General features: G+C 37.7%; 6 protein-coding genes across 14 annotated transcripts; 2 read left to right on the forward strand and 4 right to left on the reverse strand.

The window, feature by feature from the left end:
- Positions 1-243: 243 nt before the first annotated feature.
- Positions 244-7,443, reverse strand: LOC111465907 (phospholipid-transporting ATPase 1-like). Of its 7 annotated transcripts, XM_023110369.1 has the most exons (10): positions 7,316-7,417; positions 7,024-7,032; positions 6,855-6,942; positions 4,392-6,645; positions 3,557-3,893; positions 2,623-3,409; positions 2,386-2,509; positions 1,877-2,096; positions 1,235-1,693; positions 244-1,150 (listed from the first exon to the last, which is right to left on the reverse strand). In XM_023110369.1, the coding sequence occupies exons 4-10, from the start codon at positions 6,145-6,147 to the stop codon at positions 943-945; spliced, it is 3,891 nt and encodes a 1,296-aa protein (XP_022966137.1). In that variant the 5' UTR covers positions 6,148-6,645; positions 6,855-6,942; positions 7,024-7,032; positions 7,316-7,417; the 3' UTR covers positions 244-942. The 7 variants fall into 7 exon arrangements, with proteins under 7 accessions (XP_022966137.1, XP_022966136.1, XP_022966135.1 ...); XM_023110368.1 differs by lacking the exon at positions 7,024-7,032 and having other exon boundaries at positions 7,316-7,420; XM_023110367.1 differs by having other exon boundaries at positions 6,855-7,102.
- Positions 7,444-8,852: 1,409 nt separating this feature from the next.
- LOC111466110 (high mobility group B protein 6-like) lies at positions 8,853-10,037 on the reverse strand. The gene is made up of 3 exons (XM_023110695.1): positions 9,532-10,037; positions 9,388-9,456; positions 8,853-9,286 (listed from the first exon to the last, which is right to left on the reverse strand). Exons 1-3 carry the CDS (start codon positions 9,955-9,957, stop codon positions 9,206-9,208), a joined length of 576 nt encoding a protein of 191 aa, XP_022966463.1. The 5' UTR covers positions 9,958-10,037; the 3' UTR covers positions 8,853-9,205.
- A 1,212-nt stretch (positions 10,038-11,249) lies between these two features.
- On the reverse strand, positions 11,250-14,428 carry LOC111466035. Its single transcript, XM_023110595.1, has 7 exons — positions 13,778-14,428; positions 13,611-13,691; positions 13,297-13,371; positions 12,373-12,417; positions 12,201-12,290; positions 11,996-12,097; positions 11,250-11,602 (listed from the first exon to the last, which is right to left on the reverse strand). The coding sequence occupies exons 1-7, from the start codon at positions 14,375-14,377 to the stop codon at positions 11,420-11,422; spliced, it is 1,176 nt and encodes a 391-aa protein (XP_022966363.1). The 5' UTR covers positions 14,378-14,428; the 3' UTR covers positions 11,250-11,419.
- A 2,772-nt stretch (positions 14,429-17,200) lies between these two features.
- On the forward strand, positions 17,201-20,328 carry LOC111465926 (receptor-like protein kinase FERONIA). Of its 2 annotated transcripts, XM_023110398.1 has the most exons (2): positions 17,201-17,553; positions 17,621-20,328. In XM_023110398.1, the coding sequence occupies exon 2, from the start codon at positions 17,686-17,688 to the stop codon at positions 20,206-20,208; it is 2,523 nt and encodes an 840-aa protein (XP_022966166.1). In that variant the 5' UTR covers positions 17,201-17,553; positions 17,621-17,685; the 3' UTR covers positions 20,209-20,328. The 2 variants fall into 2 exon arrangements, with proteins under 2 accessions (XP_022966166.1, XP_022966165.1); XM_023110397.1 differs by having other exon boundaries at positions 17,201-20,328.
- Positions 20,329-20,863: 535 nt separating this feature from the next.
- On the reverse strand, positions 20,864-24,217 carry LOC111466124 (thioredoxin H-type-like). Of its 2 annotated transcripts, none has more exons than XM_023110713.1 (5): positions 23,923-24,213; positions 22,905-22,976; positions 22,680-22,802; positions 21,872-21,994; positions 20,864-21,339 (listed from the first exon to the last, which is right to left on the reverse strand). In XM_023110713.1, exons 2-5 carry the CDS (start codon positions 22,923-22,925, stop codon positions 21,187-21,189), a joined length of 420 nt encoding a protein of 139 aa, XP_022966481.1. In that variant the 5' UTR covers positions 22,926-22,976; positions 23,923-24,213; the 3' UTR covers positions 20,864-21,186. The 2 variants fall into 2 exon arrangements, with proteins under 2 accessions (XP_022966481.1, XP_022966482.1); XM_023110714.1 differs by having other exon boundaries at positions 21,239-21,358; positions 23,923-24,217.
- Positions 24,218-25,353: 1,136 nt separating this feature from the next.
- Positions 25,354-27,654, forward strand: LOC111466170 (heparanase-like protein 1). The gene is made up of 9 exons (XM_023110751.1): positions 25,354-25,569; positions 25,653-25,689; positions 25,772-25,958; positions 26,041-26,189; positions 26,269-26,505; positions 26,597-26,786; positions 26,897-27,022; positions 27,124-27,223; positions 27,305-27,654. Exons 1-9 carry the CDS (start codon positions 25,354-25,356, stop codon positions 27,641-27,643), a joined length of 1,581 nt encoding a protein of 526 aa, XP_022966519.1. The 3' UTR covers positions 27,644-27,654.
- Positions 27,655-27,723: the final 69 nt, after the last annotated feature.

The raw sequence follows: 27,723 nt of genomic DNA on the forward strand, positions 1-27,723 counted from the left end.
CCATTTATGGTTGAAGCTGCTATCATTTGCAAGTGCAATATGTACTCATTACCTTATGCAAATACACAATCATAATGCCATAGCCACTCACAGAAGCCTTTATATCATGTTCTTGGTAACATGTTTAACTTAAAACACTATGCACATAACATATCATCTTCACAGCTTCATTTCCAAATCAAACAAATCAAACCAAATCAAACCAAATCAAACCAAATCAATAGCAGAAAAAAGATGCAGAGGTGAAGAAGAATTCTGTTCCTTTTCATTTAATGACTAAGCTAAAAATGGTTACAACGCACAAAAACAGATTAAAATCATGCAAAGATGTATGTGAGTGTTGTATTTTTTTTCATCACTTCTCTCGCTCCTTATGTTGATGAGTAAAAATTCCTCAGATTTTTACAAAGGATTAACAAAGGGAAAGCAAAAACACCCTCCCTATCCCCCTATTATATATACTTTAATTCAATCTCTCCTCTCTCTTTCAACCTGTGTACGTTTCTTTTACCCCATCACCCTAATAATATCATATCATACACTTCTCCTCCCTTCCAACCCCAAACAAAACATAAATCCTACGACTCGACATCCCTCCGTTTCTTCCAAATAATCACCTCCCAACCAGAAACGTCATTTCGTGGGCCATTCCATCGTCTCCCATCTTTTGTATCGCACCCAACTTCAAACTCTGTGATCCAACTCCCATAAACTCTTGTTCACGATGCCATTCGTATCGTATGACCTTCTAATGCAACTTTAAGCCTTTCAGAGTCGATATCTATCGTCATAGTATAATTAACTAAAAAAATTCATCTATGTCCAAGGACAAATGCATCACTTGGCATGGTCTAACCTTTCACAGTTACAATCACGCTTTGTGTACCACAGGGAAGCCATCTGCAAATGAGCAACTCAAAAGGATGGTTGAGTAGACGTATATTATTCGGAGTTTCGATCTTGCTTGGAACCCAATTGTTCGTTACCTTTTCGTTTTCCCAGTACCTCAGCTTCTCTGGCTATTTGAATATCTGAGGGCCAAAATCTTTGGTTTACGACTTTAAAAAGATAACGCGGAAGCAATCCTACAACTATTATGAGCAATATAGTCAACCAATATGTCGGGGACTTGGCCAGATGAAAAATCGTCCTGCAAAACAACAAAGAAGGTTCTTACATTTGTGGCATCATATATATAAGATGAGAGAACCGAAGATTTGTTACAAGAACGAACCAGTAATTAGGAAAAACGGGTATCGAATCCAACACGACCATGCAGGCATATGTTATGACTATGGATCCCCAAACTGCAGCATGTGTAATATACACCCAACGTTGAACATCCATCGCCAAGTGTACGTTCACAAGTATAACAACTGCTATGGTCCACAGACTTCCCAAGCTCCATATATCAATGGAACTCTCCCTGTAGATGTATAACGGCACATAGAAGAGTACGAGACTCTGCCACAGGGTATCGATCATTGTGAACCAAAAGAGACGCAAATTGTATGCCTCCTGTCTATGGCCAGCACCATAGAGCTTAGGATATTGCAGTAGAGTTTTGTCACTCAAGTCTTTGTCCAGAATACCAACAAAAATAGTCGGGATCGACGTATAAATAACAGAGTAAAACACGCTACTCCAATCAGTCAAAGCTGAAGTTGTTGAGAATGCTGTGCATAGAATGTACCTACGAAATACAAAACAAAAGGGCACATCAAAAAATGCATAATTTTCATCAACACAATAGATAATGTTTCAGATCCATGATTTTGTCCTTTTTTCGTGTTTTTATAGGCAGTGAAAGCAGTTCAAAGTTCATGGTTTGGAATGCATGTATACAGTCTTCGATATGAAAAGATACTTATCGTACCAGAAGAGCATCAGGACGAAAACAGCATTGCGGTAAAAGTTGTAAAGAACCATGTAGCCTACGCGTTGATAGTTCCAATGTCCATGCACTAAAAGTAATCGTTTCAAAAAGCGAAATTGTCCCATGGCAAAATCAGATGCCATTACTGCCTGACGCCCTTCCTGTCCGCATATACCAACGCCTACATCAGCCATCTGAATCATTGAGACGTCATTTGCCCCTAAGAAAAATTCCATTGGTATATTCCATCAATAAACTAAAATGAGAGTAAAAAGAGCTCGTGTTCACATAAAGCATTTGCTAGGTATTGTAACAACCCAATCCCACTGCCAGCAGATATTGTCCTCTTTGGGCTTTTCCTTCCAAGTTTTCCTCGAGGTTTTTAAAATGTGTCTGTTAGGGAGAGGTTTCCACACCCTTATAAAGAATGTTTCGTTCTCCTCCCCAATCGACGTGAGATCTCACAGGTATATTCTATGATAGTTAAGGAGTTAGAGAAGAAATTTTACCATCTCCAATCGCCAATGTCATATCATCAGTTCTACTCTTGATCAAATCGACAATTCCTGCTTTCTGCAGGGGTGCAACACGACAGCAAAGCACGACATTGCACGAAGTTGCAAGGTCAAAAAGCTGCCAGAAAACAGAAATCACACCAACAATCATTAACACGTTTATAAAGTACTAGAATGATATTAACGATGCTGCAATGTAACGATTCTCGAAGGTAACAACAAGATTCTTGCCTCTGACTCCAATTCCTTCTCCAAAATGTAGACCAAACTGTTTCCATCTATTATTAGAGCTAGTGGTTTATCAATCACTTCTTCTTCTTCTTCTTTCACTTCATTAAAATCTGGCATACTAGACGTCTTCAGTGTACCGTTACAGTCATTCTCACAATTGTTCAGCTTCTGTCTAGGACTTCCGCCCTGCCCAGATTTAATACCAAATTTTTCTATGGCGTCACCTAAAAGTTGCCTGCAATCGTTCTCGGAATTTCCATTGATAATAATTGACTGCATGTCTGGAGTTAGCAGTTTGCAGGAGAGACCGATTGATATGGCCGTCTCCTGCTTATCTCCAGTCAGAATCCAAACCTTTATTCCCGCCTGCCGAAGCGATTCAATGGCTTCAGGTACACCATCTTGAAGCTTGTCCTCGATAGCAGTTGCACCCAAAAGCTTTAGGTCACATTCTATAAGGGCTGCTGTCTGACGTAGTTTTACTGCTCGTTCAGTCAGTGAAGTACTAGCATCCTCATATCTGCTCTGCCACAGCTCAAATTCAGAATCTGTCAGATCTTTAGCAGCAACTACGAGTGTTCGCAACCCTTCCATTGAATAATCACACAAATGGTTCTGGGTAGTATCCTTGATAAACTCTTCCCTATCAGAGTCGATGCCTAAAATACTCAACATTGAAGTATCAGCGCCTTTTACCAGCACCTTTATAGTGTTATCGGGGAATTTGATGACAACAGACATTCTTTTGCGAACGCTATCGAACTCATGTAAACCCAGAACTTCTAACCTAGAGTTCACAAAAAGGGAGAATAGAATGTAATGTTGTATGAATCAAACTGTGTCGTAAAAAATGGTTCAAATACAAAAAAAAGGGTAGGAATGAAAATTACTAGACAAGCTAAGAATTAATAATAGAAAGCAAGAGGTTATCTACCTTAAGTTCTCACCCTTGACATCGATAACTATATGCCCGGATGTGCGCTCAAAAAGGGTATATCCATAAGCAGAGGCTGCAGCAACTAGAGCTTGTTCATCAGGGGATTCCCCCTGATAACCAATAGTTTCAAAATCCTCATGCAATTCACCATTCGCATAACTAGATTCGTCATCCATGAGAATAGGAATTACAGTATTGCATGCAGCCAAGGTAAGAAAAAAATCATGTGCTGCAATCTTCTCATCTCCGTTTGGGTCCTCATGCAATAATTTGACAAGATCGGTATCAACAGCAACGTCAGATTTAAGTTTCCACTTCCTCCTCCCTAAAGTTTCTGTCGCAAAAGATCACAATATATGTAGGAAAATGAAAGAAAACACATGATACAATTTCAGAATTTCATCTACCAGAAGGTTTTAATTATTTGAGGAAACATTACAGGACATAGGCTAGCCATCTAATGGAGATCATAAGTGCAAGTAAACCTAAATCTTACTAGTTTTGGATGTCATGTGCCAACCCACCACCTTTTAAATTCCAAAGTGACATATTCCATATACCATACACCTCAACAGGAAAAACGTTCTAATTTTTATACCAAGTATGGCGAACCAACACTATTCATTCAATTGTTTTCTTCCATCGACGTTTAATGATCGGCACTTAAACCTAAAAGAACCAACAATATTCGATCAAGTAAAGAGTTCAACTAATAATAAACACAAACCGATGGCAATTGCATTGGAAGCTAACATGAGTTATCGTCAACGAGCTCACACAAACATGGATCACAAAACTATGGGGAATGTAGCATCGAAATCATTTTCCATACCTGAAAGGGAATACAACAATGATGGATATAGCTCAGACAAGTTGTTCCCATAATTCCTCCCATATACACTTGCTCTTTTGAATTCCATTTTATTTTCAGTAAGCGTTCCTGTTTTATCAGAAAATATGTAGCGAACTTGACCAAGATCTTCATTGATGTTTAATGATCTGCACTGAAACCTTGAGCGAGAGATTCTACAGTACATGTGCTTATCTTCAATCATGAAATATGACTGACCCAGTCTCACCATCTCCATTGTAATGTAAAGGGATATCGGTATCATGATCTGAAAAACTATTATCGAACTCAGAAAGGAGAAAAAGGTTTCCATAGGTATTCCATAAAACCTGTACCTCTTGCCATCTTCTGCCCCAGTTGTGAAAAACGTTTTCCTGTAATATGGCAAGGTATCAAGCTGTTCCTTGTGACGAACAAGCCACAAGCCCATTCCAAGGGCCACAACTAGACACATGATAAAGAGGAAGATTGACAACCACAACGTTTCCCTGTTCATGTAACCCTCCAGTTTACTTCGCTTGGCAGGAGACACGGCACTGTTTAACATGGCTTTTGTCTCTTGTCCAGCATAGACGACCACCCCAATAATCCATTCCGTGTTCTTCAGCTGACAACCACGCAAGACTATGTTCGACTGGCTGAGGGGAAATTTATGGCCGTTGAACTCCATATTGGCAGTGAACTCATAAATGTTCCTATTAGGTTGTTCACATCTAATAAGACCTGAATACGAGCATCCCTCAGCTACTGCTGATGCAGTTTCCTGCCTAGCATACCTTGTCTTCAAGTTTGACTCACCATCCAAATTCATTGTTTGGATGTAAGCAAGGCCACTAGGATCACTTGTCCCCAATAAAACCATGTCACAAGGAATGACCTCATCTGCACAAATCTTTACAACTTCACCCGCTCGTATTTTTTTCCACACTTTCAATCGGAATTCATCCGATTGAAGCACCAGAGCCTGTTTATTGTTCTCATTGCGATCTGATCTGTGTCTTCGCCAATCCTCATAGCCATCTTTAATAGCTGTAACACAGAGCACAAACAGGAGTGGAAAAAGAGATACCGTTCTCCCAAAGACCGCCAAAGGTGGAAGCTGGTTGAGAGCTGCAATAGCAAGAAAATAAAGATAGGCAACCCGGTGGAACTGAATGAAGAGATTCTTTGGCAAGAAGGTAATCAATGTGTACTTGCTAGTTGTTATCTCATTTCCTGTGAACTCATACTTGTCATTAGTTCTCCTAGGATCATTGATGTATATCAACCTTGGATTATCGTCATGCTGTAGATTATCTTCGAACTGCATACTCTTATGATGACTTCTTTGTGCCTTATGCAATTTCTCCTGGACTCTAGAGAGTTCAAAGCTCGGAGGGTTATCATTGATACTATGTAGCTCCATTGCACCCCACGAGACCAGGCGTCTTCTATCCTGCGTGGGGTCGCCAAAAGGTGACCGGTTAGGAAACAGAGAGCCAATAGTATGATACTGCCTCCTAGAAAGAGAAGTGGAGCGTCCAAGGGAATCCTCAACGCTCCAATCTTTATCTCCAAAAGAGGCGGCGCAGTTTTCCTTCACATCCACGACGTCACTCTGAGCATCCTCATGACTGGAAGAGGTGAAGGAAGCACTGCGACATAGAGAACCAGCAGAACCAAAATTTGGAGATGGGGACCGGTGTTCAATAACTGATGCAGATTCTGATGAAGCCAACAGGGGCTGACCAGCACTCATATATTACTTTTTGACAACATTAGGAAGTCTAATATGCAAATCAAATGAAGCCCCAGTACATATTAAACCATTCATCCCAAGTCCATCCAAACAAAACACAAAGAACAACAAGAATTTGAGCTCCATCTCACCAAGAACCTGCATCCCCTCATCCTCCTAAACCCATATTCTTGTACTTCCTAGAAATCAATTCCCGTTGAACAATGTCCAAGCCTGAGCGACTAAATGTCAAAACAATTAAAAACACACATAAAATCCATCTGCTTGGAAGTGAAAACAGGGAAATATAATGGAAGGGCTTATCAATAGCAACACATTCAGAATCCTGCCTTTCAGAAAAACTCAGATCAGAGACCAGCCTCTCATGTTTACAACAGAGGAACACAGGAATCAATGATGCACAAACAGCTCTTTTCGAGGATGTATTGACAACTTCCTCTAGTGGATCCAAATAACAACAAACACCCTACGACTCCCCAAGCAAGAAATGCCAAAAACCTATATAGCAAACGAGACAAACCCAAATTAATAACCAGCCCTAAACCTGAAAAAACAAAATAAACCTAAATTTTCTTTTCCTTCAGAAAAAAAGCCCCAATCGAATCAGACCCAGATATGTAATCATCACAAAAACACAAAAGGCAAAAGAAAAAAGATGTAAACAATGAAGAAAAGGAAAGAATTAAAAGAAAAACAGAGGTAGGTACCAGTAAGGTCGATGAAAGAGAAGGGTTATCGTCTCGGAATTGATGAAACGAAGTAGAAGCGCAGAGAGATCAGACGCCCTTCAATGCACTGAATACAAAATCAAATAGCGAAATGGCAGAGAAGTGAGAGAAGAAGAAAAGAAGGGGAGGCGGATCGGGGAACACCCACCTGAAATCGCTGTCACCGGAGATAAATCGGGGGGCGGGAGGATCGAAAAACACCCAAAAGGAAACGGAAAAATTAAGAACTGGGGAAGAAGAGGAAGAGGGATAAGAATAGAAAAAAGGACATTGAAATGGGAATGAATTGGAGAGAGAGAGAGGTACTGAGTCCGAGGAAATCGGAGAGAGACAGAGAGAGAGAGAATCGGAAAACCACCAATTCAAAATCAAAAGCTTTGCATTTGGAAATGGAAATGGAATCGAAATTGAAATTGAAATTGAAATTGGGCTGCTCTTACACAGCTATGGTTTCGATCGATCGATCGATCAATGCTGTTCCAGTGAATACGGCACCGTCTCGTCCTTTTTCCTTTTGCAGCCTGCCAGCCTTGTTCTTGTTACGCTCTCAAACTTATCTTCCTTTCCCTTCTTTCTTTTTTTTCCCTTCTAAATTATACAAAATATTCCTAATTTGTAATTTCGCATTAATTAATTATCCTTAATTTTCCAAATAAATAAATAAATTATAATTACGTTTTTTTTTTTTTTATAAAAATTACTAAAAATATATTATCACCGACCCTTTCAACAGTTTAAAAATTTATTATTTATCTCTCCATAAAAAAACGTTAAGGCGTTAAAGTTTTCGTTTCAGTAATAATTTTCTATAATTACTTTTGAATTTTTAATTTTAAAAATATGAATTTAATATAGATTTTTGTTTCTTAAATTGTTTTTTATTTAATTCAATTCTAAATGGAACTGATTTGAATATTAAATGGTAGTTTGGTTTCATATGCTATTAACCTAAATAATTATTAGTTCGTATTATTTATATTTATTTATATTTAATTCAAATTTTATAAAATAAAAAATATATTTATTTTTTATTTTTTATTTTTTAAATTGGGTTATTAATTGGAATATTCCTTTGAAATCTTATTTAAAAGGGTATTAATTTTATTCCTTTTTATTTGGCCCATACTTATTTGAACAAATTAAAAACTTTAATTAATTTCCTTAAAACGTTTATGGATTTTAAAACGTCAATTTTGACATTTAATTATTTAATTATTTTGGTGTTCTTATTAACGATATTTCACGAGGTAAATAAATAGGTTAAAGGTTTTTGTTCGTAGAATGAGGTAAATAAAATAAGTGTTTGTTTGGTTCTTAGCTACTGAAACCGAACATCTACTCCCTTCTGTTTCTCGTATAGACAATGCTCTGACATTTTTAGTTTGTATTATATTGAACTCGTACCGTTGCAGTATTGTACTGAAAAGTTTTACACAATATCGATGTAGAGTCATTGCTTGATAATCTAGTTAGCTAGCGTTTTTTGGCTATGCCTTAAATTTCGAGTTTTAATGACAATAGAATTTGCTGTAGAGACACGGAACAATGAATAGCGAGATTTTATACAAATTCAAAATAGAAATTGACAGCACAAAGTAAGACAACAACAAGTTATCCTTCGACTTTAAGGAATTGAACAAATCCCGAAATCCACCCATTTTCAAATTCATCCCGACAACTATTAAACACCCTACTTCTTTCTTTTCTTTTTCTCCATTGTTTTTCGGGGAAGAGAAAAAGGAACGAACATTAGATCTAAAACACGAGTTAATTCTAGATTTGGGACGGGTTCGTTCCCAGGTATAGATAAAAAAAAAGAAGAGAGGAGCAAAAAAAGAAGAAAAAAACGCATTCTAGTTTATTTATTTTGTGTTTAATTCATGTTAGTCCGTTTCAATTGATTTTATTTCGTTTTTGTTTTTCTTCTTCAAAAATCAAAATTCCTTTGAACTCCTTGATTTATGATGAGTAGTCTCATTACAAAACTGACTAACAAATTAAATGAATGTTTGAATCAATCTCCCCCAATCTCATAAACTCACACAGAAAATTCAATGCAGATGATAATGGCGAGAGAGAATCATGAACTAACACCGATTTGGAATTTCTTCGGTCTCAAACATTAAATGAAGTGAAGGAGATGAAGAGTGATATTGATTACAACTCATGGTTTCCATCATGATGAAGAGAACAACATAATGAGGTATTACATTGATTTCGTTTTTACCTTTGAATCAATGAATGCCACTTTCTGAAGAAATCCAAAGAAGATGAAGAGGCAATCGAAAAATTGGGGAAAATCAAAATCGGCGAACAAAACTGAGACGACTTCAAATTCCTATGACGAATTCTGAGGAATCCGACGATGAATTCTCGTCAATCGATTCTTCTTCGTCGCTGGTTTCAAATTCCTGAAAATATCGCAGAATTATTGATTGGTTTTACATTGAAGCAGATGAATCCGGAACTTAGAAATCGAGAAATAGCTTCGAGGTTAGAGATCGGAATTTACCTGAAATTGTAAGTCGGTGAATATCTTCTCTCGCTCCTTCTCTCTGAGACTTCGCATCGGAGAAATCCTCTGATCCAAGTCAAATCAAAATTAAGCAAACGAACAACCGATCGAAACTTCAAACTCGCGAAAAAGATTGTTTACCATACAGTACGATCTGAGTTCCTTCAATCTGAATAACCTGTCGACCTCCATCTCCAGATCCCTCTGCACCTCACTTCTCTGCAAAATCTCCTTCCTCTGCATCTCCAACACCATATCCCTCTCTCTCAACATTTTCTCCGTCCGTTCACCGTCTAATCTCAATCTCTCAAGCTTCATCTTAACCGCATTGAGTTCATCAGCCAGAGACAAATCACATGACTCTGTCCTCGTCGCCGTCGCGTGAATCGGCGGTTCGTTCTCCTTATTGGCATCTCCGGATAGCGGGATCTCTACCTGTTCCCCCTTGGATTTGACGATTTTGGCGACTGCAGGAACATGATTTGAGAGTGAATTCTTCCGTTGGAGTGGGCGGCGGCCGGACTTGAGATGAAGATCTAGATGCGTGGGATGGAGAAGGGACTGCATATTGGCGGAGATGGAGAAAAGGAGAGGAAGAGAAATGGAATCACAGAGAAAAAAAGAAAAGAACAGAGAAGAGTGGGAGAGGCTGCTTTTCGATTTTGTTTTTAGGGTTTGAATTTGAAAGTAAACAGGCGGCAACGGCTACTTTATTCTATTACCATACTTACCTTATTTGAGGTTAAAGACAAAATTTTCCACTTGCTCGGGTTGGTACCACTTGTCACAATCGCACTTTGATGGCAGCGAGAACTTGTGATTGTGCAGCACTCACTTTTCAGCAACAAGTGAGTTAAGTCTATTCGTTCTAGTGTCGCCTACGGGCAAGCGACGTATGCTCAAGCCTTTGGCCACGGTTCAAGAAGGAAGTTTTAGAAAACGGGGGCAGAGAGATTTTGAAAGAGTTTTGAAAGCAAGATTTAAGAAATTGAAATTGGTGTTATATGGGAATGTACAACGACTTACTGCATATAACTATCGAGTAAGAAGACGTTCAGAACTTTAAGAATGTTCATATGATTCAAGAATCTAACCAATTCAGACTATCTGATCTAAATCATAATCATAAAAGTTCTTTGCCAATTAAGAATATTTGACATTTATAACTGATATTCATGATGTGTTGTTGAGCGGGTGAAAGTTTGATATTTAAACTTTATAAAATTTTAGTTATTAATATAATATCTATGGTAGAAAAATATAATTTTTTTAAATAATTATAAAAAAGAACAAACAACCCAACAACTCAATTCCGCTCAACTCGAAAAATGGAGAGTTAAGTTAGGAAGTCTATTTAAGTTGTTCGAGTCACTTACCCAATTCGTGTATATACTTTTATTTAATATATTTTGTTTTTTTATTTAAAGACAACAAGAAATATATAAATATATATTTGTCATGTTGAAATTATTTAATTTAGACAAGCGGCAACTTCATGTGGCTTTTACATCAATGTCTGAACAAATAGTTTTTATTTATTTATTTTTAATTACATTTACTCTATTCTTAATAATGCTACTACGTAATATTTTATTTCTTTTTAAAGTTTAAACCAATTTAAATAATTTAATTTACTTAAATTTTATAATTTTTGAGCATTACGATACAACCGATACCTAATGTAACACGTTTTTCATTCTTCTAGATAGATAACAATTTCAGCTCATTTCGTAATGGAACAACTTTCAAAGAATTCGTTCATCTAAACATAGCTCTCAGTTGGCTAAGACATATGTTCTCAACGGAAAGAAAAGAAGTTCGAAACTTTTTCCTAAAAAAAACGTTCAAATATTTCTCACTTGTACACAGATATATAAGGTTGTGGCATATACAATCACAATATATACAAACACATACAAGAATGCAAAGAGAAATCATCAGAAGCTCCAAGTCCTCAACATTCAATCTATGAAATGCAGAGTTTCATTCAGAGTTTAGAGGAGAGCGAGTGAAAAACCTGAGATCTGATTCAAAGATAATCCATTGGGAGCCCGAGTTCGTCGTCATTGGCCTCCTTGCTCCTACGAAATCTTTTACCATCATAGCTTCGTTTGTTACTCCACGAGTCCTGTTCGAATCTCCGTTCTTCAAACTCGTAAAGTTCTTCAAGGTCATCTAATGAATTCCCCACGTTCTGGGTGCCTAAGAATCCCTGGTATAACCACCGATATAATTATGAACAAGTCGATAATTACGAGTGCTTTACATTGTTAACATTAAGCTTTCTATTTCATCGAACGAAATTGGACCTATGAACTTGAATAGGTCAACTCATGATTGGTCGTTAGGCGTTCTTGTGGTCAACTGAGACTATTTTTGTTAGTATTTGATTTTGTTGCCTCTTTTCTTGTTTTCTCATTAAATATCACAAAAGTAACACGAAACAACTATTTTCCAAACGGGTTTTCAAAATTCTATGCATTTTTCCAAACGGGTTTTAAAGTTAAGGAACTTGTCGGGTACGAACTTGAAAGTTCGGAGGCTAAATTTGTGATTTAACTTTATAATAATATTCAGTGGGACGTTTAAGCACATAGAACGGTACCTTTGTCAGCCTTTGAATGCGCGATGCTGCATCTTCATGTACAACAACCACGTCCGATATGACTTCCAGTACATCCTCAACAAGCAAAGCATATGTACTCACCTGGAACAGTCATGAAATTTTAAGTCAACTTGAAAAAGGCATGATGTTCAGTAAAGATATCAACAGATACAAACTAAAAGTAACAGATCTTCACTTTACTTACAAGGCTGGAAGGAAGGAAGGAATATCCAAATGAATCGAGCTCCAGAGATTCAACTGCACCCGAGTTAATGTTGAACGTGTATCCACGTATCTAAACATGAAATTTTGAAAGAGGTGAGAAATGAGCGATAAATGTAATTCTAGAATCAAAGGAGTCCCGAGTCAATCGATACCTTTCCGATATTCCGTCGACCAGGTGTAACTACTTTGTATCCTACCTAGCAAAGACTTAACCGTTAATGTCTGAAAATAAACTACAAAACGGAGATAGAACCCAGAATATATTGTAATGTAAAAGATAAACGAACTACAAGATAAACCGAGTAATTCAAGGTACTCGGAAACTCCCTCTCTTGCGCACTCCTACTCAAGCCTAAAGCGACTAATCAATTGTGAGATCTCACATCGGATGGGGAAGAGAACAAAACACTCTTTATAAGAGTGGGAAACCTCTCTCTAGCATACGCTTTTTAAAAACCTTGAGGGAAAGTCCGAAAGGGAAAGCCTAATGAAGATAATATTTGCTAGCAGTGGGCTTAGGTCGTTACAAATGATATCAGAGCTAAACACCGGAAGTTGTGCCAGCGATGAGGCTAAGCCCCGAAGGGGGTGGACACGAGATGGTGTGCCAGCAAGGACACTGGGCCCCGGAGATGGTGGATTGGGGGGTCCCACATTGATTGGAGAAGAGAACGAGTGTCAGTGAGGACATTGAGCCCTGAAGGGAGGTGGATTGTGAAATCCCACATCGGTTGGAGAGGAGAACGAAACACTCATTGAGAGTGTGGAAACATCTCCCTAGCAAACGCGTTTTAAAAACTTTGAAGGGAAGCCCAAAGAGGACAATATCTGCTAGCGGTGGGCTTGGTCCGTTAGATCAATTTTATAACTTCCTCCTTTCCCACTTCTCCTAAACAAATTAGTGGTATACCCTTATAATATCCCTAACTTCCTTTGGATGGCATTCCTATCATATGGGTATTCTCCAGCAACTCAAGAAAACCCGAAGTGAATTCGAAAGCATCTGTCTAACTAGATAACCCAGCAGTATCATTCCCAAAAGAAGACTTTCTTCTTTTAAACACAAAAAAGTGTACCAGTATTTCCAATCCAGCCATTTTGAATTCATTCTCCATGACTGTCTCATCAGGGACAAGTATAACATCGCCAACCTGCAATGGGTTACATAGATTAGATGTTAAAAGGGGAAAAAAACTGCACAACTCCACTAGAAGCATTAGAGCCAAGGCAATGAAGCATTATAAGCTTCAGTACATATTGAATATATGCATCAATCTACAATTCCTAAACTGCAGAGAATTATAGAACTCTTTCTTTCAATCTTCACATCTTTGCTGTATAAATATGCAGAGAAATTGATTATGAATGAAGGAGTTAGGAGAAAAAGTACCTGATCAATATCCTCAAGAAGAAACCATTCTGATTCTCCAGAAAGTAAGCTTGGCTTCACTTCAACAAGCTTTACCATCCACTATAGAGCATGAAAATTAGAGCATGAGACCTCCAAGAATCAAGGAAAGCATACAATAAAGCCACAATAAGAACAGGGTCACTTACAGCTTCAGTATTTACCCAGAGCTGCGAGACAAAACCCAAGCTAAGCGCAGTTTGAATGCTGATCACTTGCTTCGCCAACATGTTCGATCTCCTCATCACTTGCCTCCTTTTCCGTAACGCTACCTTCCCACTCTCCCCTTCTAATTCCTTCTCCGTTTTTGCATCCTTGTCTTCAATGGCAACCAAATCCCCTTCTCCTTCTGAGCTCCTTCCCCTGTTTAAGCCCTTCTTCTTGCCCTCATCGAGAAATTCCAACCCCCCGGATGAAACTGCAGCTCCATCGCCCCGTCCTTCGCCGGAATCATTCCCATTTCCGTCTAAATTTGCAACGCTACGGCTTGGTTCGACGTCGAGAAGATTTTCATTTTCGCCTTTCAATCCTAACTCGCCGATGAATCGGTTTCGCTTTGGTACAAATGCGCACAAGCTTTTGGTTACTTTTTTTCTCAAAGGGAAGAGGAGGGAGCCATTTTTAACATCTGAAGAACCAGAATTGAAGCAATTTGAAAGAAGATGGGGATGAGATTCGAATTTGGTGAGCCCTAATCGTCGAAATTTGATGGAAGATGAGAAGGGGAACGACGGAAGAGAGTCGCACATTGTGAAACCTTGACTGTGACCGAAACGTTGGAACAATCGGAGCCGATGAAGGGAAAATCGTCGTTCGTCACCGTTGGGGATTATCAGTTTTGGGCCTGATAGTTGGGCTCATACTTATATGGGCCGATTGCTAGGTTAAAACAATATCACTGATCATATACCACGATGATACATCATAACTCATACATCATCATATATTAGTATACGACATCAGACAATACAACTCATATATCCTAAATTATAACTCATACCATTCTCAACATATCCTATAGTTAGACTATTTATTTGATGACCTTTAGTTAAAGTAATCCCTAATTTAATTCATTTAAGCTCTCGTTCCTTGAGAGCTGCTCCAAAGGATGTCGAGGTTCAGTTCCTATCGCACCGTTTGTCACCTTTCGTTAGTATTTCACATATTAATTAATAATCCAACTAAGAATGTGAAAAACAGCTCTAAAACGGCTTCAATTGAGGCCGAAAACAGGCTTGAGAGGGTCAAAACAGTGGAAAACTAGATAAAAATGAAAAGTCGAGCCAAATGTGCAAGGAGCCATTGAAACCCGCGCCCCAACTTGCACGTGGGCCTCAAGTGCGTTTAATTGCAAGCCAGGTTAGTAGTTCCTGTTCTCTCCCACGAAGTTTCGTGGTTATTGAACATTCATGGAGATAGATCAAAGATTCTCCAAAAATTCGATTTTCGATTTCCTTTCTCGAACAATAACAACAACCACTGCTAATGAATTGTATTACCGTGTTAAGTTCAATTTTACTACGGGCGTTACTTTTTGACCTCCAACAAGCCTAAAAGTAATTAATGTAACATAAAGTCATAATTAAAATAAATTGAAATAAAATAGTTAAATCCGAACAAATTTTCCAATATCATTATTATTTGTTAGAAATTATTACTATTTTACCACTAACAAAAATAAAGTTCAATATTTATTTTTTACTTTATAATTGCTCTTTCCAACAAGGTTGACACTTAAATTTTAAAATCCATAAATAATTTAAACCCACTCTATCGATCTAATAAATAATTACCGGTGTTTGTAGGTTGGGTTAGGTCGGGTTTAGACATTTTTTAGATCTAATTCATTGGTTCGAAGTTGTAAATTTTTCAATACAAATAACTCTCGTTAAATAATGAACTCGACCCAACTCAACCATGGTTAGTTGAATTGGTTTAGGTTATTCGAATCATATGGTTGGATCTGTATAATCAAAATGGACAATATCATACCATAGTGGAGAGTTGTGTTCGTCTAACAGGGTTAGCTTGTAAGAAAATGCTCGATAGAATCTTCCATCAATTTATGATACCTGATACGGTAAATTAGTACTTATACCTAAGTGGACGGGTATTTTGCTTGTGGCAACGAACCCTCATTCTATTCCCATCGAGCTATTTATCCTCAACTCGATCAACCCACAATCTCTTTCACGAGCATTCTTCATTATGAAATCCAAATAGGTTTTGTATACCGAGTGAGTTATTTACCTATCCTACCTTTAATAATAATTTTTTTAATAGTTTTAATATAAATTAAATTTTTTTTATTTAAAATGATGAATTGACTTGACCTCAAGAGACCATTAAATTCTTTGAGTTTAAATATATTCCAAATTCTTAGGTCCACTTGACTTTATTATATATGGAGCTTATTCCATTATGCCAAGTCATCATTATAAACTAAGAAAAAAACTAGTTGACTTTTAGTCTACGGCAGGACAATATTGAAATAATAATTTTAATAATAAAAATTATTAGAATCAATTAAAAATGTAAAAAGATGATTGATTTTTTTAAAAATTTATGGTCTCCATAAAAAAAACGAAAAAAAATATAATTATTTAATATATACTTAAATTTTTTTAATACACATTAAATTAATAAAAAAATGATCTTTATAATTTATCTAAAAAATATTTTAAATAAACCTAAATTAACTATTTATTTAAAAAAATCCTCAAATTTTAGAAAATATTTAAAAATACCCTCAAATTTTTTAAAATTTCATTAATACCCTTAAATGGAAATCTGATTTATCCACGTAAGCCAGAAATGGAAAAGTGGTGGACCACAGCCACGTCAGCCAAGTTTCCAAAAATAATCGGTGGTTGTTTCGTATTTTTAAATTTAATTTTTTTTTTGATAAAATAGTTCTTATTTAATTTTATTAGTATTATTTTGAGTTTCGTTTTTTTTGACCGTCCGATTAAATTCTCCCTCTCAGATCCACTGTTCATTGGGTCATAACGTAACATTCCCCACAAACTCAATCTTTAATTTTTTACAATTTTAAAGATTTGGTAAATAATTTATTTAGATATGAATATTAAATTTATATTTATTAATGGTTTAAGTTCGAAAACAATATATATGGTTAATTTTCTATTAAATATAATAAAAATTAATATTTATATATATATATATATTTTTTTTTCTTTTTCTAATTTTATCTCTGGTCAAATTAGGTTAAAGGTAAAAAAAAAAAATTTAAATATAAGAGTATATTTAGAATTTTTTTTAAAGAATATTATTGAAAATTTAAAAATTTAAAAATATTTTAAAGAAAAAATACTATTTTTATTAATTTAGTTTTCAAATTTATTATTATTATTATTATATATACATACATTTATTTTATTTAATTGGATAATTATCTTTTTAATTATTAAAAATTCGAATATAATTTTTCAAAAAATATATAAAAAAAAATTGGGCTGGAGCGTTGTTTTGAAATAAATAAAATAATTTTTTTACATATTAAACTCTTTTATTAAAAAATAATTTAAAAAATTGAATAAATGGTTTGTTACCGAAGCCATTGGCTGCCACCATCTTCATCTTCTTCCCCATTTCCTCTGGTTTCTTTGTCTTCTACTTTCAGCCCTTCCACCATTTTTTCACACTCTTCTCTCTGCTTCTCACCCCATCAATTTGCCTCCATTTTCTGAGTTTTCTTTGCTTTGCCTCTATCTGATTCATCTCCATTGGCTCGTGATTTCTTGGGTTTGATTTCGTTGCTTGCTCATGTTCGACTCTGGTTATTTACTTCTTGTTCTGTCGATTTCTGTGTAGGAAGCTTTGGATTCTTCTCGAGTTAGCTGTTCATCTTGTTCTGATCTACTGGAACAAGTTTTCGAGTTGATTCATGAAGGAAATCCATCACGTACGTCTTGCATTTGCATCTATCTGTGTTTTCGTTTTCTTGTTCTTCAATGTTCATGTGATTTCAGCACAAAACTACATCCCTCGGGATTTCATCCTCCTCAATTGTGGAGGACCTTCCACTGCCGACGACATGGATGGCCGGAAATGGATGACCGATGACAAATCCAAGTTTCTTCCCGCGGCAGGGAATAGCACTACATCGAGAGCCGCTACTCAGGTTCCTTCAGTTCTTGAAACTCCTTTCATGACGACTAGGGTTTTTCACTCTAATTTCACCTATACCTTTCCTGTGGCTCCAACTCGTTTATTCCTTCGTCTGTACTTTTATCCTTCTTCCTATGGCGGCCTTGATGCATCTGATGCTCGATTCTCTGTTTCCACTCAAACCCATACTCTCCTTAATAACTTCAGCGCTTCACAAACAGCTGAGGCTCTGAATTTTCCGACTATCGTTAAGGAATACTCGATCAATGTTGAAAATGGAAGGTTGAGCTTGACTTTCACTCCGTCCCCCACTCATCCAAAGGCTTATGCGTTTGTTAACGGGATCGAGATTGTATCTATGCCCGATATTTACAGTGAAACTTCCGGGACTGTTTTGATTGTTGGCCAATCTAGTCCTTTCACTGTGGATAACACCACTGCGCTCGAGAACATCCGTCGGTTAAATGTCGGGGGGAATGATATTTCGCCTTCTGCTGATACGGGGATGCATAGGCCTTGGTTTGATGATTCTCCATATTTGTTTGCTGCAGCAAAGGGAGTGACAACGATTACGGAACAGAACACAAGGATTACTTATCCTCCCAGTATTTCTACTTATGTTGCGCCGGTTGATATCTACTCTACTGCTAGAACTATGGGACCTGATAGCAATGTCAATCTGAATTATAATTTGACATGGGTTTTCTCTGTTGATTCTGGCTTCTTCTACCTTGTTAGGCTCCATTTTTGTGAGATTGATGCAGGTATCACGAAGGTTAACCAAAGAGTGTTCGACATTTTCATCTTTAATCAAACTGCTACGCTGAGTGTTGACGTGATTGAATCGGCTGGAAGTAATTATGCTCCTATGTTCAAAGATTACGTGGTTATGGTTCCAAGCTATGGAGATCCGCAGAAGGATTTATGGCTCCAGCTGCATCCACACAAGTCTTCACGACCCAATTACTATGATTCAATCTTGAACGGAGTGGAGATCTTCAAAATTAACAACTCGGATGCTAATCTTGCGGGGCCGAATCCTGTTCCTGCAGCGAAACAAGAGATTATAGATCCATCATTAGCCATCCCAGGATCATCTCATGGTAAATCGAAGAACAGGATGGCGATTATAGCTGGAGTTGTTTGTGGTGCAGTTGTTTTGGGTCTGATCATTGGTTTCTTTGTTGTTGCTGCTAAGCGTCGGCGTGGGATGGATTGTATTTCTGTTACAGGACAATCAGGATGGCTTACTCTTTCTGTCTATGGAAATTCCCCTTTGGCTGAGACAAATGCAGATGGAAGCTATGCATCCTCTCTGCTTTCCAATCGCCGCCACTTCTCATTTGCTGAGATCAAGGCTGCCACAAGGGAGTTTGATGAATCTTTAGTACTTGGAGTAGGAGGTTTTGGCAAAGTTTACAAGGGAGAAATTGATGGTGAGACTAGGAAAGTTGCTATCAAGCGTGGGAACCCTCTCTCGGAGCAAGGTGTTCATGAGTTCCAAACTGAGATTGATATGCTGTCTAAGCTTCGCCATCGCCACCTTGTTTCATTGATTGGCTACTGCGAAGAGAATTGTGAAATGATCCTTGTTTATGATTACATGTCTCATGGAACACTCCGTGAGCATCTATACAAGTCCCACAACCCGCCATTGTCTTGGAGGCAAAGGCTTGAGATTTGCATTGGAGCTGCCCGTGGACTGCATTATCTACACACTGGTGCCAAGCATACAATTATTCACCGAGATGTGAAGACAACCAATATCCTTTTGGATGAAAAGTGGGTGGCGAAAGTATCCGATTTCGGGTTGTCGAAAACTGGTCCGTCATTGGATCATACACATGTTAGCACCGTAGTGAAAGGTAGTTTTGGATACTTGGATCCTGAATACTTTAGACGACAGCAATTGACTGAGAAATCAGATGTTTACTCGTTCGGTGTCGTTCTCTTTGAGGTTCTATGCGCTCGGCCAGCTCTGAACCCAACACTCCCCAAGGAGGAAGTGAGTTTAGCAGAATGGGCTGCTCATTGCTACATCAAAGGCGTTTTAGATCAGATAATCGATACGTTCCTAAAGGGAAAGATTGCATCTGAGTGTCTCAAGAAGTTTGCGGAGACAGCAATGAAATGTGTGTCCGATCAGAGCATTGACAGGCCGTCCATGGGCGACGTTCTCTGGAATCTAGAGTTTGCATTGCAGCTGCAGGAGACTGCAGAAGAGAGCGGCGAGGTAGGCAGCGGAATGGAAGTCGAAGGTCAGCTTGACGTTGCTTACAAAGGGAAGATGGATCCTGATGCTTCCCCTGGCATGGATGGAAACATAACCGACTCGAGAAGCACCGGAATCAGTATGAGCATCGGAGGCCGAAGCCTCGCCAGTGAAGATTCCTACGGGTTGACACCCAGTACCGTCTTCTCACAGATCTTGAACCCAAAAGGTCGTTAGCATCACAAGGAGAGGTTGAACTCACTCAAAACTCAGTATTTCCGCTAAACATATATACTTCTGATTCATCAAAACTACAAGCTTTTTCTCTCAATTACTAAAGATCCGTTCAAATCCAAAGCAAAAGCTTCTGTTATCCTGCCTGCTCGTATGATTTGTATGTAACTCAACTCGGTTCTTTTATCATCGACTGCTTAAACACATTTAAACTTTAATTTGATCTAAATCGTTGAAACACGTGAATTTATATCATATTCCAATAGTTTGTATAAGACTAAACCAAGAAACATAAGAACTGTTTCAACGAGACTCGATCTGAATTTTAAGCGAGTTATGAACTTTTATCTTATTTATTTGTATGGGTGAGATCTAGCATTTTAAAACTTCGACCGAGTAAGGAGCTAAAATGCGATTGTGACTAGAGGTAATGGTGGAGGGGGAGAAGAGAAGTCAAAAAATGGCATGTTACAATAATGAGAATTGGATAGAGGGACCAAAATGGTACTAAACTCAAATCTCCACCGTTAAAATGATGAGTTTGAAAATTCATTAGACCTAAATTCTACCGAAATCAAACTTTAACAACTAAAAATGTTTTTTAATTAAAAAAGTCAAAACTATTTGACATTAACGCGTTGATATCAACATAGTTCGATGGGCAAAGATATATGATATTAATAACATCTACAAACGTAGAACCCAAGAACACGGTTATACAACCTATAATACAGATCTTGTTCAAGTACGGTCGAGTATAAGTCGTGAAAAAGATTGTACATACTTCATCCAAATCTTATTTTTTCTTGAACAGGACCAATAATTCAAAACCTAAAGCTTCAACAACTCATAAATATTTCTAAAAGTCAACTTCACAGGTATACACAGAAAAGAGGAATCATTATACAGATGAAAATAAAACACAGACATCCACAATTCAGGGAAGATACTCAAGGGCTTCAAAATGGTACTTACTAGAAGTCAATGCCCGTCGGGGGCCAGAGAATCCGCCATTGCAGTAACTTTCTGCTGAAGTTCGGGTTTATTCGCTCCGACGAGCTTGTCGATTTGCTGCCCATCTTTGAGGAAGAAAAAGGTAGGAGTAGCTTTGATATCCCAAGAAGTGCTCAAGTCCTGCAATAGACCAAGAATGCTGAGAAACAAGGACAAGCTTCAGGGAATTCTGTAACGTTGACATAAAATTATCGAAAACGAAATCTTTCTGTAACAGCTCAAGTCCACCGCTAACAGATATTGTCCGCTTTGACCTCTTACGTATTGCCGTCAGCCTCACAATTTTAAAACGTATCTGTTAGGAAGAGGTTTCTACACTCTTATAAGAAATGTTTCGTTCCCCCTCTTCAACCGATGTGGGATCTCACACTTTCGCTCTTTGTATCGAATCTCCTCATCTTAGCTTAGTGAAAGAGTGCTAAACCCATAGCTTTAAACGTATACAAACCCGAGCTCAGACCACCTGTTCTACATCAACATATATACTTATATCATTTAACATAAGCATTGAGCGTTGAATTCCCACTTTACAGATTGTAATGCTATATTCTCCCACAAAAATGGACCCTTCTACGTCAATTAAATGCAAAGTAAGCGGATAATTAATCAATCAAATATCGACTTCTCAATAATTGGATGAATGACTACTTACACTTAATTCATCAACATCGACTACTAGGAACATCAACGATGGGTATTTCTCCGATATTTCGCAGTAGAACGGAGCAATCATCTTGCAAGGACCACACCATGTCGCACTGAAGTTCGCAATCACCTGTTGATGCATAATCTCGATTATGAAAGTAATTCACCAAAAAAAATTGTAACATCCCAAGCCTACGGCTAACAGATATTGTCCTCTTTGAGCTTTTCTCTTCAAGGTTTTTAAAACGCGTCTGTTAGATAGCGGTTTCCACACCTTTATAAGGAATTCTTCGTTCCCTCTCCAGCCAACGTGGGATCTCACAATCCACCCCCTTGGGGGTCCAGCGTCCTCACCGACACACCACCTGAAACCTTGCTCTAATACCATTTATAACAGCTCAAGTCCACTGCTAGCACATAGTCCTCTTTGGGCTTTCCCTTCAAGGGCTCCCCTCAATATTTTTAAAACATGTATGTTAGGTAGAGGTTTCCACACCCTTATATGGAATGCTTCATTCCCCTCTCCAACCAATGTGGGATCTCACAATCCACCCCCTTGGGGGCCAGCGTCCTCACCGGTACACCACCCGAAACTTGACCCTGATTCTGTTTATAACAGCCCAAGTCCACCGCTAGCACATAGTCCTTATTGAGCTTTCCTTTCAAGGGCTTCCCCTCAAGGTTTCTATGACTTGTCTATTAAGTAGAGGTTTCCACATCCTTATAAGGAATGTTTCGTTCCTCTCTCCAACCGACGCAAAAATAAAGAAAAAAAAAATCACTCAGTAACCGAACAACTCAAATGAAAATCTTACGATCTTGCCATCCGAACGGGCTTCTTCGAGCTTTTGGTCCCAAGCTATTTTGGTTGTGATGAGATGCACATTTCCAGCACCAAACTCAACATGATGCTCAGACTCCTCATCTTTGATATCAGGCTGGGCACAGTGAACACAATAATTTCCCAGTTAGATCATAAAACATGCATCAAGCCAGAGAGACTTATATCATTAGATTAAAAGTCCCAAAACAACTCCTACCTTACTAAAGCAAAGTCCCATTTGACGGTCGACGTGCAAAATTTCAAAGTGTCCAATGAATCACAAGGTAGGCTGAAACAAGCAAAAATTCAGTATAACAATCTGATATCAAGGGAAGAACACATGACATATAATATAACTCCTATGCTACTGCACATGTTTCCAATCCACAGAAGGGTCATAAATTCATGGAAAGTGACATCAAAGTCAACTAAGAAATAGACAAGGGGCAATGACTATATGAACTTGTCATCCAAATTCAAGCCCACCGCTAGTCGATATTGTCTTTTTTGGGCTTTCCCTTCAAGGACTTCTCTCAAGATTTTAAGACGTGTCAGCTAGGGAGAGGTTTCCATACCCTCATAAGAAATGTTTTGTTCCCTTCTCCAACTGAAGTGGGATCTCGCAATTCCCCCCTTGGGGCCTAACGTCCTCACTGGCACACCGCTCGGTGTTTGACTCTGATACCATTTGTAACAACCCAAACCCACTGCTAGCAAATATTGTCTTCTTTGGGCTTCCCCTTTCGGGCTTCCCCTCAAAGTTTTTAAAAAACGTCTACTATGGAGAGGGTTTAACCCTACTCCGACCAATGCCCCATACCATTCGGTGTATGTCTCTAATACCATTTGTAATAGTCCAAGCAATATTGTCCATTTTGGACTTTCCCTTCAAGGGCTTCTCCTCCAGGGTTTAAAACTAGTCCAAGCAATAGTACTAGAAATGTTTCGTTCCCCTCTCCAACTCACTCAGCAGCGTGGGATCTCACAATTCGTAAACCAATAAAAATGCGATTCCCTAAGGAAAGAAAAAGGGAGCTGCAGCAGAAAGGAATCGAATAAAATCATGGGTAGAACACTTATCAACTTTTCCCCAATTCTAAGTTCCACAGCAGACAGACAGAAAACAAAAATGAAAAAAAACCCAGTAACCCATCTCATCAGATTCATAAACAAACAAGCGAACAACAATTCAAACAGAGCGGAGCAGAATCCCATTAAAGAACACAGAAAATTACCCTCAAGAACACCCGGGTTGGAGCCTCGAGTCAATTCAGCAGCCCGCGGAGGATGATCCGAGCAAGGAGCGAACAAAAAACCCACACGGGGTTCGTGGAAAACCCTTCTTCTGGTAATCGATTTAGAAGAAAGGCTAAGGAAATTCAGAAAAGGGTCAAATCGGAGGGGATAAAGGACTGAACCCCCTAAGCCGTGGGTTAAGGACGATGAGAAAAGGACCTATCTGTCTCTCACTCTCTTGGATTTTGACTCAGACGCATAATGGAGACTTGGAATTTTCATATGAAAATGGTTAGAAACTTCATACAAATTAACATATTCTTTTAAGCATACTTTTGTTTAGCTAATGGTTGAAGTTATTTGACATCAATTTTGTCTAAGTCAAAGAGCGAAAACTTTTAGCACTGTGTTTCTTAAAATAAATTTCAAAGGATCACCCAACATAGAATTGCTCCAATCTAAATGTGCTTAACTTCGAAATTCATATGATTGAGTCAACGAAAAGGAAGTTGCACCTTGTTGGTATAGGTTGCAACTTCGATTCTTTTAAACCTTTCTCAACCATCATATTATCACGATCACTCTTATTTGAATGTGATCTTAGTTCATTCACGTACTCATTTTTCATTCAGGCGTCTCGCAGTGAAGTGGAACACTAATAATTGTCGAGGACTCGAGCTTAGGAGAGACTGAAAGAGGCGTGACTACGAACATTTTTTGTTTTAGGGTTCCGTTTATGGTTATATTTTTTTTTAACCTCAAGAAATTTGGTTAAGTTTCCATTTAACATAAAAATAAAATAATAATTATGATAATTGAAAACAGTTTCTTAAACAAAAAACGTCAAAAAAAATTCTAAAAAAAAATTAATTGCACAATAAAAAAAATACAATTAATTATTAAAGCTATGAAAGTCAACAAATTGAAACCAACATGAGAGACCCTTGTGTTTTAATGCATTTTATAAATTAATTTAGAACTTTTTTTTTTTTTTAATTTCTTCAATAAATAACTTGAAACCCATTAATATTAGGAGAGGTAAACTTAATTTTTTACTGTTACATTTAACAAAAAAAAAACCAAGTTATAATGGCATGATCTCGAGTATATATAAACTCCTCTCCTCGAATTTGTATTCACCGCTCTTTCCTTTCCTTTCTAAACTTGATTTTGAAAGTTCGGATCTCTCTATTTAGGGTTTCGGGATCATTTTTTTGTTCTATCATTTCAACTGCGTCAAAGACACCAAGTTTGGCACACTGCCGAATAATATAAAGGTAACATCAGTACCATATTTTTGTATTCTCCCGACATCAAATCACAAACCAACCGTGACAGCCCGTTATGAATATCCTTTGATATCCTTACGTTTTATCAACAAAATTCTACATTTAGACTCTTTCAATTGTTGGACAGGAGTTGATTCAATAATGGAAAACAAAATCGTATTGATTTTTGTTCTTGCCTTCATCCCGACCATTCTGGGTCGTAATGCTACAACGGGTACAATTGTGGTTGATGCAACCACAACAATAGCGGAAACTGATGAGAATTTCGTTTGTTTTACTTTGGACATTTGGCCCCATGACGAGTGTCGTTGGTCCAAACTTTGTGTTTGGGATGGTCATGCTTCTATGCTCAATTTGGTGAGAATCTTCGAAATCAAAACAAGAGGAAAATGCAACTCGTTGTATTTTATTAATCAACTCTTTCTTCTATTTTGTTCCAGGACTTAACTCTTCCTATCATAAACAAAGCCGTTCAAGGTTTGAGTATTACCAATGCATAAATGTTTCTTCTTTACGACATTCCGCTAAAAATCTAACCTAATTTGCCTTCTACCATTAGCTTTCAAGTCGGTAAGGATTAGAGTTGGAGGCACTTTACAAGACAAATTGATTTACAACGTTGGGGCTGGCTTCCAGGGAACCTGTCACCCATTTCAAGCAACCAAAGGTTCGTTGTTTGACTTCTCGGTGGGATGTTTGTACATGGAAAGGTGGGACGATTTGAACAACTTTTTCAACAATACCGGGTATGTTATTTTTCTTTGGTGTTTTTTTTCTTACTTTCTATTTTCCGCTCATGTACTAAATATATATATTTTAATATAACAGGGCGATTGTGACTTTTGGCTTAAACGCTCTCTTGGGTAAGTACAAGACGCAAGGAATTCAATGGGAAGGAAATTGGAACTATAGCAATGCCGAGGCTCTTATTCAATACACGGTAGAGAATAATTATCAAATAAATTCATGGGAGTTTGGTAAGTTAAATCATTCCATCACTCTTGGTTGACGTAACAACTTTAGTTCATGCTCACTGAGGCGTATGCCACTACACAGGCAATGAACTGGCTGGAATTAATAGCATTGGTGCAAGTGTTACTGCTGCACAATATGCAAAAGACGTCATCAAGCTTCGAGAAATCATAGATCGTTTGTACAATAACTCCCAACAAAAACCTATGATTGTAGCACCTGGTGCATTCTTTGATGAGAAATGGTATGCGGAATTTCTTAGAAAAACTGGACCAGGAGTTGTCGACGTTCTCACTCATCATATATACAACATGGGTGCAGGTTTGGCTGCAATACTTACTACCATCCTTCATTATGCGTTTTATATATAAATTCTTACTACGAGTATTTAGAGTGTGTTTTTGGTTTGTAGGTGATGACCCGAAATTGATTTATAGGTTCGTTAATTCAACGTATCTTTCTCAAGTATCGAACACATTTGAACGTCTCGAGAGCGTGATTCAAAAGAATGCCCCTTGGGGTGCCGCTTGGGTTGGAGAAGCTGGTGGAGCTTATCAGGGAGGCAGTCCTCATATTTCTTATACATTTATCAATAGTTTTTGGTAATCAAATCTATTTAGACTTTTTTTCCCTCTATATTTGATTTGTCTCCACTTAAACATGAAGAAAAGAACATTGCTCGAGTACTTACAGAATGAATTGAATGCATTAGGTACTTGGATCAGCTCGGGATGGCTTCAATGTACAATACAAAGGTATATTGTCGACAGACTTTGATCGGTGGATTCTATGGTGTCATCAAATCCTCAACTTTACTTCCTACGCCAGATTACTATGGGTAAACCTTTCTAATTTATAAAAATTATATCACTTCTTCTCCCGTTTTCAAATCATCTAATCTTTAAACAAAGTTCGATATTTTCTTTTTTTTTTTATTAGTGCACTTCTCTTTCATCGACTCATGGGACCCCGTGTTCTCAAAATTGACAATAATGTCTCTTCTGACCTTCGTAGCTATGCCCATTGCTCGAGAGGAAGAGTAAGAAGTTGCTTTTAGATTTATATAAATTAAAACTTTATTTGATACCATTTATTGATCCTAATTTATCATTTTATGTAGTCTGGTGTAACCTTGCTTTTCATCAATTTGAGCAATGCAACCGACTTTATAATTGACCTTGAAAACAACATCAACTTGAGTTCAGGTAAGAGAAACGCTTCAAAAGGTCAAAGAGTGAAAATAGATTCACCAAGAGAGGAATACCATTTGACTCCGAAAGATGGTCTAGTTAGAAGTTCCACGGTGCTTTTAAATGGAAATCCATTGGAGACTACCAAAGAGGGAGACATACCAAATCTTATACCTGTCTACCGTCAGAGCAACTCTTCTATACATATTGCTGGTTGGTCCATTGCTTTCATTGTCGTCCCTCACTTTGTAGCTCCAGCATGCAACTAATTTCGTTGCCGCTCATTTCTTTTAAGCCCACTCTTTTTGTGCTTTTAAATCCTCGAAGCAACTAATAATATTTTAGACGC

The sequence above is a fragment of the Cucurbita maxima genome, unplaced genomic scaffold (genome assembly GCF_002738345.1).
Source record: "Cucurbita maxima cultivar Rimu unplaced genomic scaffold, Cmax_1.0 Cma_Scf00030, whole genome shotgun sequence".
NCBI lineage: Eukaryota > Viridiplantae > Streptophyta > Magnoliopsida > Cucurbitales > Cucurbitaceae > Cucurbita > Cucurbita maxima.